The 14,810-nt window shown below is 38.0% G+C and overlaps 1 protein-coding gene and 1 long non-coding RNA gene across 9 annotated transcripts in view; one reads left to right on the plus strand and one right to left on the minus strand.

Annotated features, from left to right (window-relative positions):
• Positions 1–14,810, minus strand: part of LOC115210341 (nesprin-1) — an 870,646-nt gene that overhangs the window by 809,636 nt on the left and 46,200 nt on the right. For all 8 annotated transcript variants that reach the window (XM_036502466.1, XM_036502469.1, XM_036502465.1 and 5 more), the window contains exon 2: positions 12,803–12,980. In XM_036502466.1, the coding sequence (XP_036358359.1) occupies positions 12,803–12,950 (148 nt within the window). In that variant the 5' untranslated portion in view covers positions 12,951–12,980. The remainder of the gene's footprint in view (positions 1–12,802; positions 12,981–14,810) is intronic.
• Positions 1–14,810, plus strand: part of LOC118763117 — a 274,270-nt gene that overhangs the window by 23,357 nt on the left and 236,103 nt on the right. The gene's annotated exons all lie outside the window — the stretch shown is intronic.

Consider the following 14,810-nt stretch of genomic DNA (forward strand, 5'->3'; position numbering starts at 1 on the left):
AAAGCCTTGTGAGTGGATTTGGTAGACGGAAACTGAAAGAAGCCCGTCGTATATAAGTATATGTATATGTATGTGTGTGTGTGTGTGTGTGTGTGTGTGTGTGTGGTGTGTGTGTGTATGTTTGTGTGTCTGTGTTTGTCCCCCCAACATTGCTTGACAACCGATGCTGGTGTGTTTACATCCCTGTAACTTAGTGGTTCGGCAAAAGAGACCGATATAATAAGTACTAGGCTTACAAAGAATACGTCCTGGGGTTGATTTGCTCGACTAAAGGTGCTCCAGCATGACCACAGTCAAATGACTGAAAAGAGTAAAAGAGATATATCTCCTTTGATGTTTTCCCAAAGCTGATTAGTTTTCTCACTGACAGGTACAGTATCCACGGGAGGAGAGATACCACCTAATGTTAAAATACATCTAGTACTTTCATTAAATTACATTCCACTGAATCGTTAGTGCACCAGCAAGTACATTGTCTCCATCTCATGTATCTGGGGCAAGATAACTAATCCCAAGTTATACCTACAGGCTTAATGAGCTGTCAATCAATCCCAATAATTGCTTTTACTCTGCGGCACCCTATTTACAGACAGACTAGTTCATTGGAAAATTAAAAGTCCTGATCATGCTGTAGGTAAAAAGATATGAATTGCTGCTGCTGCTAGATCCACACCCTATCCAACTCAGTCAAGCATGGTTATGATTTTAGGATGCCAACCATAAAAATATAAAGGGTGGGGCTGTGCAAGAGTTCAATAAGTTCGAATACTGTAGAAGTGGAGGTAGGTGTAAAAAAATTTAATGTTTCAAGTATTTACCTTTCCAATCAATCAGATGAAAAGTTAAGGGTCCAAGACATTACATTCTTTACGCCCATCCCATGACATTTGTACTTTTTATTTTTTACCTTTTATTTGTTTCAGTCACTGGACTGCGGCCATGCTGGGGCACCACCTTCAAGGATCTGGGGCTTATTCTCTTATAATTTTCGATTGCTTAACTGCTAATTTATGAGGATATAAGTAAACAAACCAATGCCAGCTATCAAATTGTGACGGAGTCAGAGCTGGAGAAATGAGTACACACATACACACATATATATATCTCATGGGCTTCTTTTAGAGTTCTTATTTCTTTATTGCCCACAAGGGGCTAAACATAGAGGGGACAAACAAGGACAGACAAAACGATTAAGTCAATTACATCGATCCCAGGGCGTAACTGCTACTTAATTTATCAACCCCGAAAGGATGAAAGGCAAAGTTGACCTCGGCGGAATTTGAACTCGGAACGTAACGGCAGACAAAACACCATTAAGCATTTCGCCTGGCATGCTAACATTTCTGCCAGCTTGCTGTCTTTTAGAGTTCTATCTACCTAATCTATTTACAAAGATTTAGTCAGCCTAAGGCCATAGCAGAAGACATGTACCCAAGGTGTCACACTGAGGGATGGAACCCAAAACCATACTCCTTTTTAACCACACTTCTATGAAGACATGTTACCAATGAACCAAATATTGGATGCCAGTAACAATGAACATACATGGCTGTTTGAGACACTTCACTAACAAATCAGCATCCAAGACCACCAAATCATTACACATAAACAAGCAACTCAACAAAGAAGCCCTTACATGATTGCTTGGCCTGCTAAATATAGCAGACAAATCTTCCCCTAAATCATAATAATAATAATAATAATAATAATAATGAAATTATTGTATACAGTGCTCAGGTGCACCACAACTTGTCAAAAGTGCGTATAAAGCATATGCAGTAATGTACAAATGTCTGGAAAGTGAACAGTGTATGAGTCAGTTACATGCTTGCGTGTATATGGAGGAGAGAAAATCAGGTGTAGTGTTGGCGAATCTTGGGAAGCATGGAAGTTTTGAAGGATGCAGTGCTCCGACAATTAACAACTGATACCGGCAGTTTGTTCCATACTTCAGCAACTCATAGCATGAGAAAATGTTTCCGAAAGTCATGGGAGCTGTGCTGTTTTCTGACTTTGTAAATATGTCCACGGGTGTTAGACAGGTGGAGTTTGAAAAGGTGCTCAGAGTTATTGTTTGTAAGATGGTTAATAATTTTATCATACCCTAAAATCTTAAAAAGGATGGTCATATTAAGACTAAATAAGTCTTGAAATATGGTAAAATGACAGGATCAAGACTGGTATATCTTTGGTTACAAGTGGGCAGTACCAAAGCCATTATGTGATTAAACAACAATAACAACAGCAACAACACTAACAGCTTTACAGAAACTTCTCATAAATCTTTTATGTAGTTTTAACTGAATTGGAAAATATTTATTTTATGAACTCTAACATATATAACATATATAACTCTAAACATATATAAGAACCAGAAAGAATGAGAGAAGATATCACATAACACATTTTGTCTTCTGTTCTTAGCTATTAACAAGCATTAAAAGTCTACTTAATTGTTACTGAAATCAAATACTCATTTTAGTTTTGATTTGATTCACATAATACCCTTTATGTGTGATTTGTGTATTTTTAATAGGTTCTGTCTCACGTTTGTTGTATTATATTTCATCTTGTATTGTTCTACGACTTGGTCTATTAACATGCTCACAGCATACACTAATCATAAAAAGAAAATGGACATAAACACCTGAATGATGATGTAAATGCTATTGGTTATGTCTGCACCAATCATACAGGCCCTACCAGCACACACAAACCAACAATACTTAATCCTGAAGATGAAACAATGAAAGTCTACAAACATCGGTAAGGAATTTAGGAACTTTGGTGTTCCAGACAAAGCATAAGGAACTTATGCAGAAATATGGAAAAAAAAACTTAGATAAAAAGATAAAACTCTGGGTTTCATACACACTCTCACACACACACACACACACACACACACACATACACACACACACACACACACATATATGAGGTGTTTTTGGTATCCAGTAGACCCAAAAGGCAGGTAAGGCTATGTAAATACTGCGAAAGGACCACTGCTCAGTTCCCGGCTCAATAATAGCTTGAGTGAGCAGTCTGAGGCAGGTAGTGTGTAAGTGTGTATATGTTACATAAAATAAGATAACAAGGGCAAAGCAATTTGATATTCCTAAGACATTTATAAATAGGAAGGTGGTCTTACAGCTGTTTCAGGGAAATAAATGATATCCCATCATCAGAGATGAGTTAAAAGAGCTTCAGTAGAAGGAATTCCTTTATTCTCGACATATGTTAAATCGTCGTTCAACTCCATTCTTTCATTTATTTATATATATATATATATATATATATATATATATATATATGTATGTATGTATGTATATATATACACACACACACATTAGCTAGATAGATACATACATGTGTGTGTGTTGGTGTGTCTGTGTGTATGATGAGTGTATGTGGCTTAGTGTTTAGGCTGTTACACCTGAGGACGTGAAATCACAGTTTCAACAACCAGACCATACAGTGCATTATGTTCTTGAGCCAAACACTTCATCTTGCATTACTCTGTGATCACTTCGACATCTGACACACGGTACACTATGCACTTGTAGATCATGGGAGATCACAAATAAAAAAAAACAAGATCCACTCCTAAATTGCATTGTCTTAACTCAAACTTTGAATCAGCCAATATTGTTAGAGTTATCTCCCTTCTGACATTTTGCGAGGACTTTTTTCTAAACACACTTAAAGGGGTGAATGTATACGTTTGTGTGAGTGTGTGTGTAAGAGGGAGAGAGAGAGAGAGAGAGAGGAGAGGAGGGAGAGAAAGTGAGAGTCTTTTATGTAATGCATGTTTAGGGTGCTTAAGTACAAAATTCAATAAAAGATGCAATTATATATATATATTTAATACATGTTTATGTGTTTATATATGTATGTTTATGTTATTGTATATACAAACACACGTATAAAAACATAAAGACACACACGCACACACATTATTAAACTTCCTCTCGCACACCATATATAACTGTTATATTAAGTATCTGCAAACTTGAAATAATTCCATCTGCCAAAGTAATCAACAAGGAAGTAGGTACATGGGATATAAGATCAGAAGAATCATTAATACCAACCCACCGCTCACCCTATTTATATCCATATATTTCTGCAGAAAAATATGGCAGTTGATGCAGTAGCTGTTTACCATATAGAAAGAACACACACACACACACGCACACACAGACACGCACACACACACACACACACACACACACACACACACACACACACACACACACACACATGAAATGCTTTAAAGTGTCTTCTTATTTTGGATATATGAAAACTACTGATGATATACATGTATGTGTGTGTATGTGTGTGTGTATGTGTGTGAGAGTGTGTGTGTGAGCGTGTGTGTGTGAGAGTGTGTGTGTGTGTGTGTGGTGTATATATATATATATATATATATATAATTTGAAAATAAGATAAAATCTTTATAAGAATTCATCGTACGATGTGTTTATCTGTTTTGGTAGTTTTGACTTTAAGAGTCCTCCTAGCGTGTGACATTTATGTATAGTAATGCCCTCTATATAATATATATATATATATAATATATATATATATATATGAAAGTAGATAAATGGTACAACAAGGCACCAATATATTAAACCAGTATATTAATTAATATATATATATATATATATAGATATATATATATATATATAATATATATATATATATATTATATATTTATTTATATGTATATATATTTATTTATATATATATATATTTATTATATATATATATATATATATATATATATATATATATATTATATATAGATAGATAGATAGATAGATATAGATAGATAGATAGAGAGATAGATAGATAGATAGATAGATAGATAGACAGACAGATAGATAGATTAATTAATTAAAGGATTCATTAGAATCTAGGCACATCAACACATAGGATGCCAGAAATGGATACGTACAATAAAATAAGGTTCACAGTGAGACAAAACAACCATGGAGGTATCATGTGTTGACAGGATACTGTAGCTATGTTAGTACCAAATCCAATTTAAACCATACATCCAACTCAGGGCTGGTTTCAGGTGTGGCGTAGGTATAAGAAAAAATACATGTGTGTTCTTTTATATATGTAGAGAGAGAGAGAGAGATAGACAGACAGACAGACAGATAGATAGATATGCATATATTACACAGACAGTCACAATACGGACATTTTTATCCAAGATACACTGGTTTAATATATTATAGAAAATACCACTCTGCCATCATTTTAATTTAAACCCATGGTCTCCGATCAAAACATTTGCCATGCAAATACATCTCTGCAATGGCATGGCTGTGTGGTAAGAAGCTTGCTTCTCAACAAAATGGTTACAGGTTCAGTCCCACTGCGTAACACCTTGGGCAAGTGTCTTCTGCTATAGCCTCGAGCCAACCAAAGCCTTGTGAGTGGATTTGGTAGATGGAAACTGAAGGAAGCCTGTCATATATATATATAGATAGATATAGATATATAATAAATAATATGGGTGCCTAATTCGCAATTTTACAATTTATCCCCTCTGTAAGCTCATTATGATAGTGCTTTTGTTGGCAATTGAGTTGTTTTTACTCTTATTTCTAGCAACACTGGTGCTGATTAGTACTCTTGTTCACTTTAGTGATGTATGTGTGTGTTTGTGTGTGTGTGCGTGTGCATGCATGCGTGTGTGTATCTAGGTGTGTGTGTGTGTCTTTGTGTCTGTTTGCCCCACCATAACTGCTTGACACTGGTACTGGTATGTTTAACGTCCCTGTAACTTAGTGGTTCAGCAAAAGAGACTGATAAATTAAGTACTAGGCTTAAGAAAATAAGTCCAAGGGGTTGATTTGTTCGATTAAAACCCTACAAGAATGTGCTCCAGCATGGCCACAGTCAATGACTGAAACAAACGAAGGAATAAAAGAATAAAAGAAAGAATGTGTGTGGTAAGCAGCTTGCTTACCAACCACATGGTCCTAGGTTCAGTCCCACTGCGTGGCACCTGGGCCAGTGTGTTCTACTATAGCCTCACACCGACCAAAGCCTTGTGAGTGGATTTGGTAGACGGAAACTGAAAGAAGCCCATCATATGTATGTATGTATGTATGTATGTATGTATGTATGTATGTATGTATATGTTTGAGTATCTGTGTTTGTCCCCCAACGATTGCCTGACAACCAGTGTTGGTGTGTTTACATCCCTGTAACTCAGCGGTTTGGCAAAAGAGATCAATACCCTAAGTACTAGGCTTATAAAGAATAAGTCCTGGGGTCGATTTGTTCGACTACAGGCGGTGCTCCTGCATGTCCACAGTCAAATGACTGAAACAAATAAAAGAATATATATATATAATTATACATGTCGCATAAAAAGCACTGGTGCTGGTGCCACTTAAAAAGCACCCAGTACACTCTGTGGATTGGTTGGCATTAGGAAGAACATCCAGCTGTGGAAACAAGTTAAAACAGACTATGGAACCTGGTTTGGTGCCTGGCCTTACCAGTTTCTGTCAAGCCACCCAACCCATGCCAGCATGGAAAATGGAGATTAAATGATGATGATGATGGTGATAGGAAGAAAGAATTGCGCAAAAAGAACGACAAAAGAATACACAGAAAAATCACACACTTAGTTGTCCCTCATCAATTATCAGCCAAAAAACATCACGATTTCATGCCATTATTGTGTGTGTGTGTGTGTGTGTGTGGTGAGTATGTGTGTGTGTGTGTATGTGGTGTGTGTATGTGTTTGGTGTGTATGCATGTGTGGTTTATGTGTGTAGTTTGTATGTGTGGTGTGTGTGTGTATGGTGTGTATGTATGTATGGTTTGAGTATGTGTGGTATGTATGAACGTGTGGTATGTGTGTGTGTATGTGGTGTGTGCATATGTGTGATTTGTATGCGTGTGGTGTGTATGTATGTGTGGTTCATGTGTGTGGTGTGTGTGTGTATGTGCTGCATGTGTGTATGTGTGTGTGTATGGGTGTGTGGTGAGTGGGTGTGTTGTGTGTGTACATGTGTGGTTAATAATTGTGCAGTGAGTGTGAGTGAGTGTGTGTGTGTGTGTGTGATGTGTGTGTGCATGGTGTGTGTGTATGGTGTGTGTGTGCATGGTGTGTGTGTGTGTGTGTGTGTGTTTGTGTGTGTGTGCGTGTGCATGCATGCGTGTGTGTATCTAGGTGTGTGTGTGTGTGTCTTTGTGTCTGTTTGCCCCACCATAACTGCTTGACACTGGTACTGGTATGTTTAACGTCCCTGTAACTTAGTGGTTCAGCAAAAGAGACTGATAAATTAAGTACTAGGCTTAAGAAAATAAGTCCAAGGGGTTGATTTGTTCGATTAAAACCCTACAAGAATGTGCTCCAGCATGGCCACAGTCAAATGACTGAAACAAACGAAGGAATAAAAGAATAAAAGAAAGAATGTGTGTGGTAAGCAGCTTGCTTACCAACCACATGGTCCTAGGTTCAGTCCCACTGCGTGGCACCTTGGGCCAGTGTGTTCTACTATAGCCTCACACCGACCAAAGCCTTGTGAGTGGATTTGGTAGACGGAAACTGAAAGAAGCCCATCATATGTATGTATGTATGTATGTATGTATGTATATGTTTGAGTATCTGTGTTTGTCCCCCAACGATTGCCTGACAACCAGTGTTGGTGTGTTTACATCCCTGTAACTCAGCGGTTTGGCAAAAGAGATCAATACCCTAAGTACTAGGCTTATAAAGAATAAGTCCTGGGGTCGATTTGTTCGACTACAGGCGGTGCTCCTGCATGTCCACAGTCAAATGACTGAAACAAATAAAAGAATATATATATATAATTATACATGTCGCATAAAAAGCACTGGTGCTGGTGCCACTTAAAAAGCACCCAGTACACTCTGTGGATTGGTTGGCATTAGGAAGAACATCCAGCTGTGGAAACCAAGTTAAAACAGACTATGGAACCTGTTTTGGTGCCTGGCCTTACCAGTTTCTGTCAAGCCACCCAACCCATGCCAGCATGGAAAATGGAGATTAAATGATGATGATGATGGTGATAGGAAGAAAGAATTGCGCAAAAAGAACGACAAAAGAATACACAGAAAAATCACACACTTAGTTGTCCCTCATCAATTATCAGCCAAAAAACATCACGATTTCATGCCATTATTGTGTGTGTGTGTGTGTGTGTGTGGTGAGTATGTGTGTGTGGTGTGTATGTGGTGTGTGTATGTGTTTGGTGTGTATGCATGTGTGGTTTATGTGTGTAGTTTGTATGTGTGGTGTGTGTGTGTATGGTGTGTATGTATGTATGGTTTGAGTATGTGTGGTATGTATGAACGTGTGGTATGTGTGTGTGTGTATGTGGTGTGTGCATATGTGTGATTTGTATGCGTGTGGTGTGTATGTATGTGTGGTTCATGTGTGTGGTGTGTGTGTGTATGTGCTGCATGTGTGTATGTGTGTGTGTATGGGTGTGTGGTGAGTGAGGTGTGTTGTGTGTGTACATGTGTGGTTAATAATTGTGCAGTGAGTGTGAGTGAGTGTGTGTGATGTGTGTGTGCATGGTGGGTGTGTGCATGGTGTGTGTGTGTGTGGTTTGTGTGTTCTTGTGTTTGTCCCCACTTCACTGCTTGAAAACTGATGTCGGTTTCTTAACTTCGTCTCTACTTAGTCGTTGGGCTATTTTGCCAAGCTTAGCAGTTCAACAAAAGAGACCAATAAAATAAGTATCAGATTTAAAAAAGAAACAAAAAAAGTATTGGGGGCCAATTTATTCAACTCAATACCTCAAGGTGGTGCCTCAGTATAGCCCCAGTCCAATGAGTGAAATAAATTAAAGAAAAGAAAGATAAAGATGTGTGTGTGTGCATATGTGGTGTGTGTGTGTGTGTGTGTGTGTGTGTGTGTGTGTGTGTGTGTGTGTGGTGTGTGTGTGCATGTGTGTGTGTATGTTGTGCATGTATGTTTGGAGTATGTGGTGTGTATGTATGTGTAGTTTGTGTGGTGTGTGTGTGTATGTATATGGTGTGTGCATATGTGATTTGTATGTGTGTGGTGTGTGTGTGTGTGTGCTCTGTGTGTGGTGTGTACATGTGTGGTTAATATGTAAATATTTGTGTGTAGATATGTGTGTGTGTGTGTGTGCTTAAAAATACACACACACACACAGTGATTATATTGTAGTTGTTGTTGCCGCTTGTTCTGAAGACCAATCACTGTAATTCTAATGCTATAGGCTCTTTAAAACAGGAACCTGGAAAGTTTTTTCCATTGTAGCTAAAGAACTGTCTGCTGCCAGTGTGAATGGTAGCTGTTTGGCGCCATTCCAACTGCACCCAAATTCATAGCTATTCATCACCTCTCCACAAATGTGTAGTAGCTGTGACTGTGGAGTTTATACACACACACACACACACACACACAAACACACACTCACATACACTCACACATTCATATATCAGACACAAACATACACTCATAAACACACATGCATGCACATCACACACACACACACAAAGACATAAGCATACAGATAAACACACACATTTGCATAAAGATACGTACTCACACACACACACATTCATATATATCACACACAAACATACACATGCATGCACATCACACACACACATACACACTCACATAGACATAAGCACACAGATAAACACACACTCGCATAGACACATATGTACTCACATGCTCGCACATCCACACCCACACACATACACAAACACTCAGACACACATGCATATCACACACACACATACACACACACACTCACATTGACATAAACATACAGATAAACATACACTCACATACAGACACGTATTCACATACACTCACACATGCACACACACACACGCACATACATACTTGGCCTCACCCTTTTGCTCTCTTTTGACTCTATACTTCACAAAGTATAGAAGTTCTATTTTCCCTCTCACTTCCCTCGTGATAAAGTTATGAATACAAAAACAAAATAACCTAAAGCAACAAAATTCACCATTGGCTTCTCACTCCATTCCTGTTCTGCATTCAAGTGGCTCATTCTACCAACAACACAATCTAATCTAAATTTTGTTTCTTAAAAGGTGTATGGCCATATTCCTGCTAATCTTCTTCAATATAGCATAAAGATTACAATTTAAGAAAGAAAGGAAACACTTTATTCATTCTACCTCTCAGAGACATGAGCGTAAAGTTTTTTTTTTTTTCTAAAAAATTTTTGATCTCTATAATTAATTCTGTGCTTTGGAAATAACAAGATGAACCTCTGATCTTCTATTATTAGCATATGTGAAGGCACATGGCAAAGTGGTTAAGGCGTTTGGCTCACAATCATAATGTCGTGGGTTTAACTCCTTGCCCAGGTGACACATTTTGTCCTTGAGCAAATCACTTCATTTCATGTTACCTCAGTTTATTTAGCTGCAAATACCAATCACAAGGCACATTATTTCATGTTGCCCTAGTTCCCTCAGCTGGCAAAAATGAGTAGTATCTGTAATTCAAAGGGCCAGCTGTATCACATTTGGTGTGTTATGCTGAATCCCACTGAAAATTACATTAAAGGTATGCGTATCTGTGGAGTACTCAGCCACTTACACAATTTCAACAGCTGGTTGTTCCATTGACCAAATCAACTAGAACACTTGTTGTAACTGAAGGAGAGCCAGGTGAACCAACATCCTGCTTCATTGTATAAACAATTATTTGTAATTTAGACACAAGGCCAGCAAAATTGAGAGAAGGCAGTAAGTTGATACCTTCAACCCCAGTACATGACTGTTAGATTATTTTATCAAACCTGGAAGGATAATAATTGAAGTTAACCTTGGCAGAATTTGAACTCAGAACATAAGCAGCTGGAAGAAATACCTATTTCTTTACTACCCACAAGGGGCTAAACACAGAAGAGACAAACAAGGACAGACAAACGGATTAAGTCGATTATATCGATGCCAGTGCGTAACTGGTACTTATTTAATCAACCCCAAAAGGATGAAAGGCAAAGTCGACCTCGGCAGAATTTGAACTCAGAACGTAGTGGCAGACGAAATACCGCTAAGCATTTCGCCTGGCGTGCTAACGTTTCTGCCAGCTCGCCGCCATTAAGTTGATACCTTCAACCCCAGTACATGACTGTTAGATTATTTTATCAAACCTGGAGGGATAATAATTGAAGTTAACCTTGGTAGAATTTGAACTCAGAACATAAGCAGCTGGAAGAAATACCACAAGGCATTTTTCCTGATGCTCTAACAATGTTGCCACTCCACCACACTTGGTTGTATAAAAGGATGATAAAGGGAAATGACTTATTTTGTCAATTTGCCAAGATAATTTTGTAATGTGAATTGGAAGAGTTTGTAGAATCAACAAGTAGGATATCAAATTTTGGGTACCCTAAGAGAACTAGACTGGCACTCTGCCAAAAGTATAACATCTCTTCCCTTAAGGAAATGATAAAAATAAGAAAAAGACAATTTTTTTATGTTGTCATGAAACTACAGAACTGGAGAAGGGAGGTGGAAATGGTTGAATACATTAAGTACTCGACAGGTATTTATAGCATCAACCCCTGAAGGATGAAAGTCAAAGTCAATGACCTAGTGGTATTTGAACACAGAACAAAATATAGACATAATAGATTTTCAGCTCTAATCCAGAGGAATTGCAATTGAAAGCATTCCAGCTATGACCACCCCATTTTATATCTAGGACTACATTATAAAATAAGCTTTCCTGTACTGTTACTCATTTCTGTGTCAACCCCAACTGAGGAGACCTAAGATCAAAGGCTTTCGGACCATGACTGCACCATCTTGTTTTCAGGAGTATTGTATCGAAGATTAAGGCACTCAAATGGCAAAGTCATCAGAGTATTGGATGAAATGCATGTGATATTTGTTCTAGTCCTCTGAACACTGAGTTCAAATTACATCAAAGGCAGCTTTAACTTTCATCCTTTCAAGGTTGATAAACAAAGGACCAACCCAGCGCTAGCACATATAGTGTCCACTACCCACAGGTCTTCATTAACCAGTATTTCCAGTCCTCCTTTTCTAAAATGTTGGTTCTCTAAGATTTCCATCCCAACATGCTTTTTTCTGCAAGTATCAACTTGTAACAGTTCAAGAGGGACATTAACCACTTTGAACGCCAGTCTTGAAGGGTTATGGAAACAGCCATTTCCGCTAGTGGAATGAGATGATTTGGGACAGCCATTTGGACACAGACAATTTAGCATAGCTGATGGAACATTTAGCCTATTTTGGCAGCAGTGTCTTTTGGCACTGGATGCAAACAAAGACAGACACGCACATGTGCGTTCAGAAATATATTTACATACAGATAGAAAGAGTGAAAGAGAGATATAGGGAGGGAGAGAGTGTGTGAAACATTATAATTTATTAATTGAACATGATTGACATAAACACTTTTCCTCTCCTCAGACACATAAAGAGAAGCATAATCACACACATAAACAGAGAGAGGGAGAGGAGGGAGGGAGAGGATGAGAAAAACATTAAAACATCTGATGCTAAACAAGTCAGCATTAAATCAGCAACCCAATTAAACAGCATGAAAATGGCTGTGCCAAAACGCATCATATCCTTCCTCCAGACCGATTCAATAAAACAGAAAAAGAAACCTTAAAGTGCATTAATTATAAAAGGACACAACATTGATACATCATTAAGGTGAAAAATCATTAATTATATGTACATCAAACACAAATTTCTATATAGCATATATCAATGTATAATAAATAATACAAAACAGTCTTACCTGCCAGCTGCTGTATGGTTGACTGGATTCCATGCCTGTCTGGTGTTAATCGACCTGACAGGCTGCCAGTGCTTGACACTGGTGTACTACTGCGAGTGCTGGGTAAAGAATTACTTGGACTTACTGATGACCGATAGAAGCGGTCCATGATCTGTCACCAGAGTAATATCCTTAGAATCTGAAATGGAAGAAGAGAAGATGTGAGTGTAAGAATATGTCTGAGAAACATTTCTTCATTTACAGATTTTCAGATTTCAGCAAAATAAGAATAGAATTTCAATAGTGAATGTGGCTGTGGTTAAGAAGTTCACTTCAGAATCATGTGGTTAGGAGTTCAGTCCCACTGTGTGGACGTTATTGGCTGGTATCTTATCCTACAGTTATCAACATCATCATCATCATCATCATCGTTTAACGTCCGTTTTCCATGCTAGTATGGGTTGGACGGTTCGACTGGGGTCTGAGAAGCCAGGAGGCTGCACCAGGCTCCAGTCTGATCTGGCAATGTTTCTATAGCTGGATGCCCTTCCTAATGTCAACCAGTCTGTGAGTGTAGTGGGTGCTTTTTACGTGCCACCGGCTTAACAAAATACCTTGTGAATGAAACTGGTAGAAAGAAAATGAAAGAAATCCATCATGTTTGTACATGTGTGTGTATCTATATGCATGTGTGTCTGTATACATGTGTCTGTATGCATGTGTGTGTGTGTGTGTGTGTGTGCAAGTGTGTGTATGTGTGAATGAGTACGTATTTCCCCTCATCATCATGTGTTCACTGATTGTGAACAAAAGCCTTACTCTTCATGCAGACAATATTAGGGCTTCTTGACATATTGCACAACCTTTGTAAACAAAAGGCATATTCAAACAATACCATTTGGTTCCAGTTCTCTGCATAACTATGTCTAGGCTGTTTGTTGCTTGATAGACTAGAGAATTATTACCTTACTTGGAGACAAGTGAGGTTTGGTATCAGGAGGGGCATCCAGCCTTAAAAAAATGTTGCTCTAAGGTCATCTCATCTTACCCATGCAAGCATGGAAAAATGGATGTGATGATGATGAATGTGTGTGTCACTCGTACCAATATATTTTCATTTTCCATTGGTTTGATGGTATTTTTGAATATTTCTATCATTCATTTTAACTGAAAAGAATAAAAGCAATAAATGCCACCTTTTTCTGAAAATGGTTATTAGCTCATTCTGTTGTGTCTGGGGAGAGTCATTTTCTTTTTGTGCCTTATGATTTAACACAGTCACCGGTAGAATTTCCACTGATTTCTTATTTTTATTCTCCTGGTTATTAGCTCAGATATTTACATATTCACCATATTTATGAAAATGGTTAAGCCTACTAAAATATAATTGACCAGCGACACTTAACAATATTTAATTATAAAATTATGCATACTACAATAGGGATAATTTCAAAGTTTATAGTTTGAAATTTAGAATGTTTGCGAATATCTGTATTTCGCATATAAGGTATTAAAAGGTTAAAAGAAGATGAAAAATATGTAAAAATAAAAGCAAAGAATGTAGCCATCATTTGCAAATGAGTATAACCTGGTAGCAAATAGAATCCTCTCACATTAATTTAGGTGCCTCATAGATGCAAGCAACCACAGACACCCAATTGGCCCACCTACCCTTACTCTAGGATGTAACTAAGAGAAGAGAGAGAGAGAGAGAGAGAGAGAGAGAGAGAGAGAGGGAAAGAGAGAGAGAGTTGCAACAGCACTCAGTCGGTACTCATTTCAGCTGAGTAGTCTGAAGTGGTGCGAAATGACAGTGCTTTGTTCAAGGAATCAATGCATCACCTGGTCCAGGAATTGAACCTACAATCATACAACAGTGAAACCAACACCCTAACCACTACTCCATGTGTCTTATACAAAGCACTGAAATTCCCATTACAAAAATATGCAAGGAGTAATTCCAAAGTGACCAAGTCTCTAACCATATGACCTAAGTTGTTGTGAAGCAGACCTATGATCAAAGACATTC

Source organism: Octopus sinensis, linkage group LG4 (genome assembly GCF_006345805.1).
Source record: "Octopus sinensis linkage group LG4, ASM634580v1, whole genome shotgun sequence".
Taxonomy (NCBI): Eukaryota; Metazoa; Mollusca; class Cephalopoda; order Octopoda; family Octopodidae; genus Octopus; species Octopus sinensis.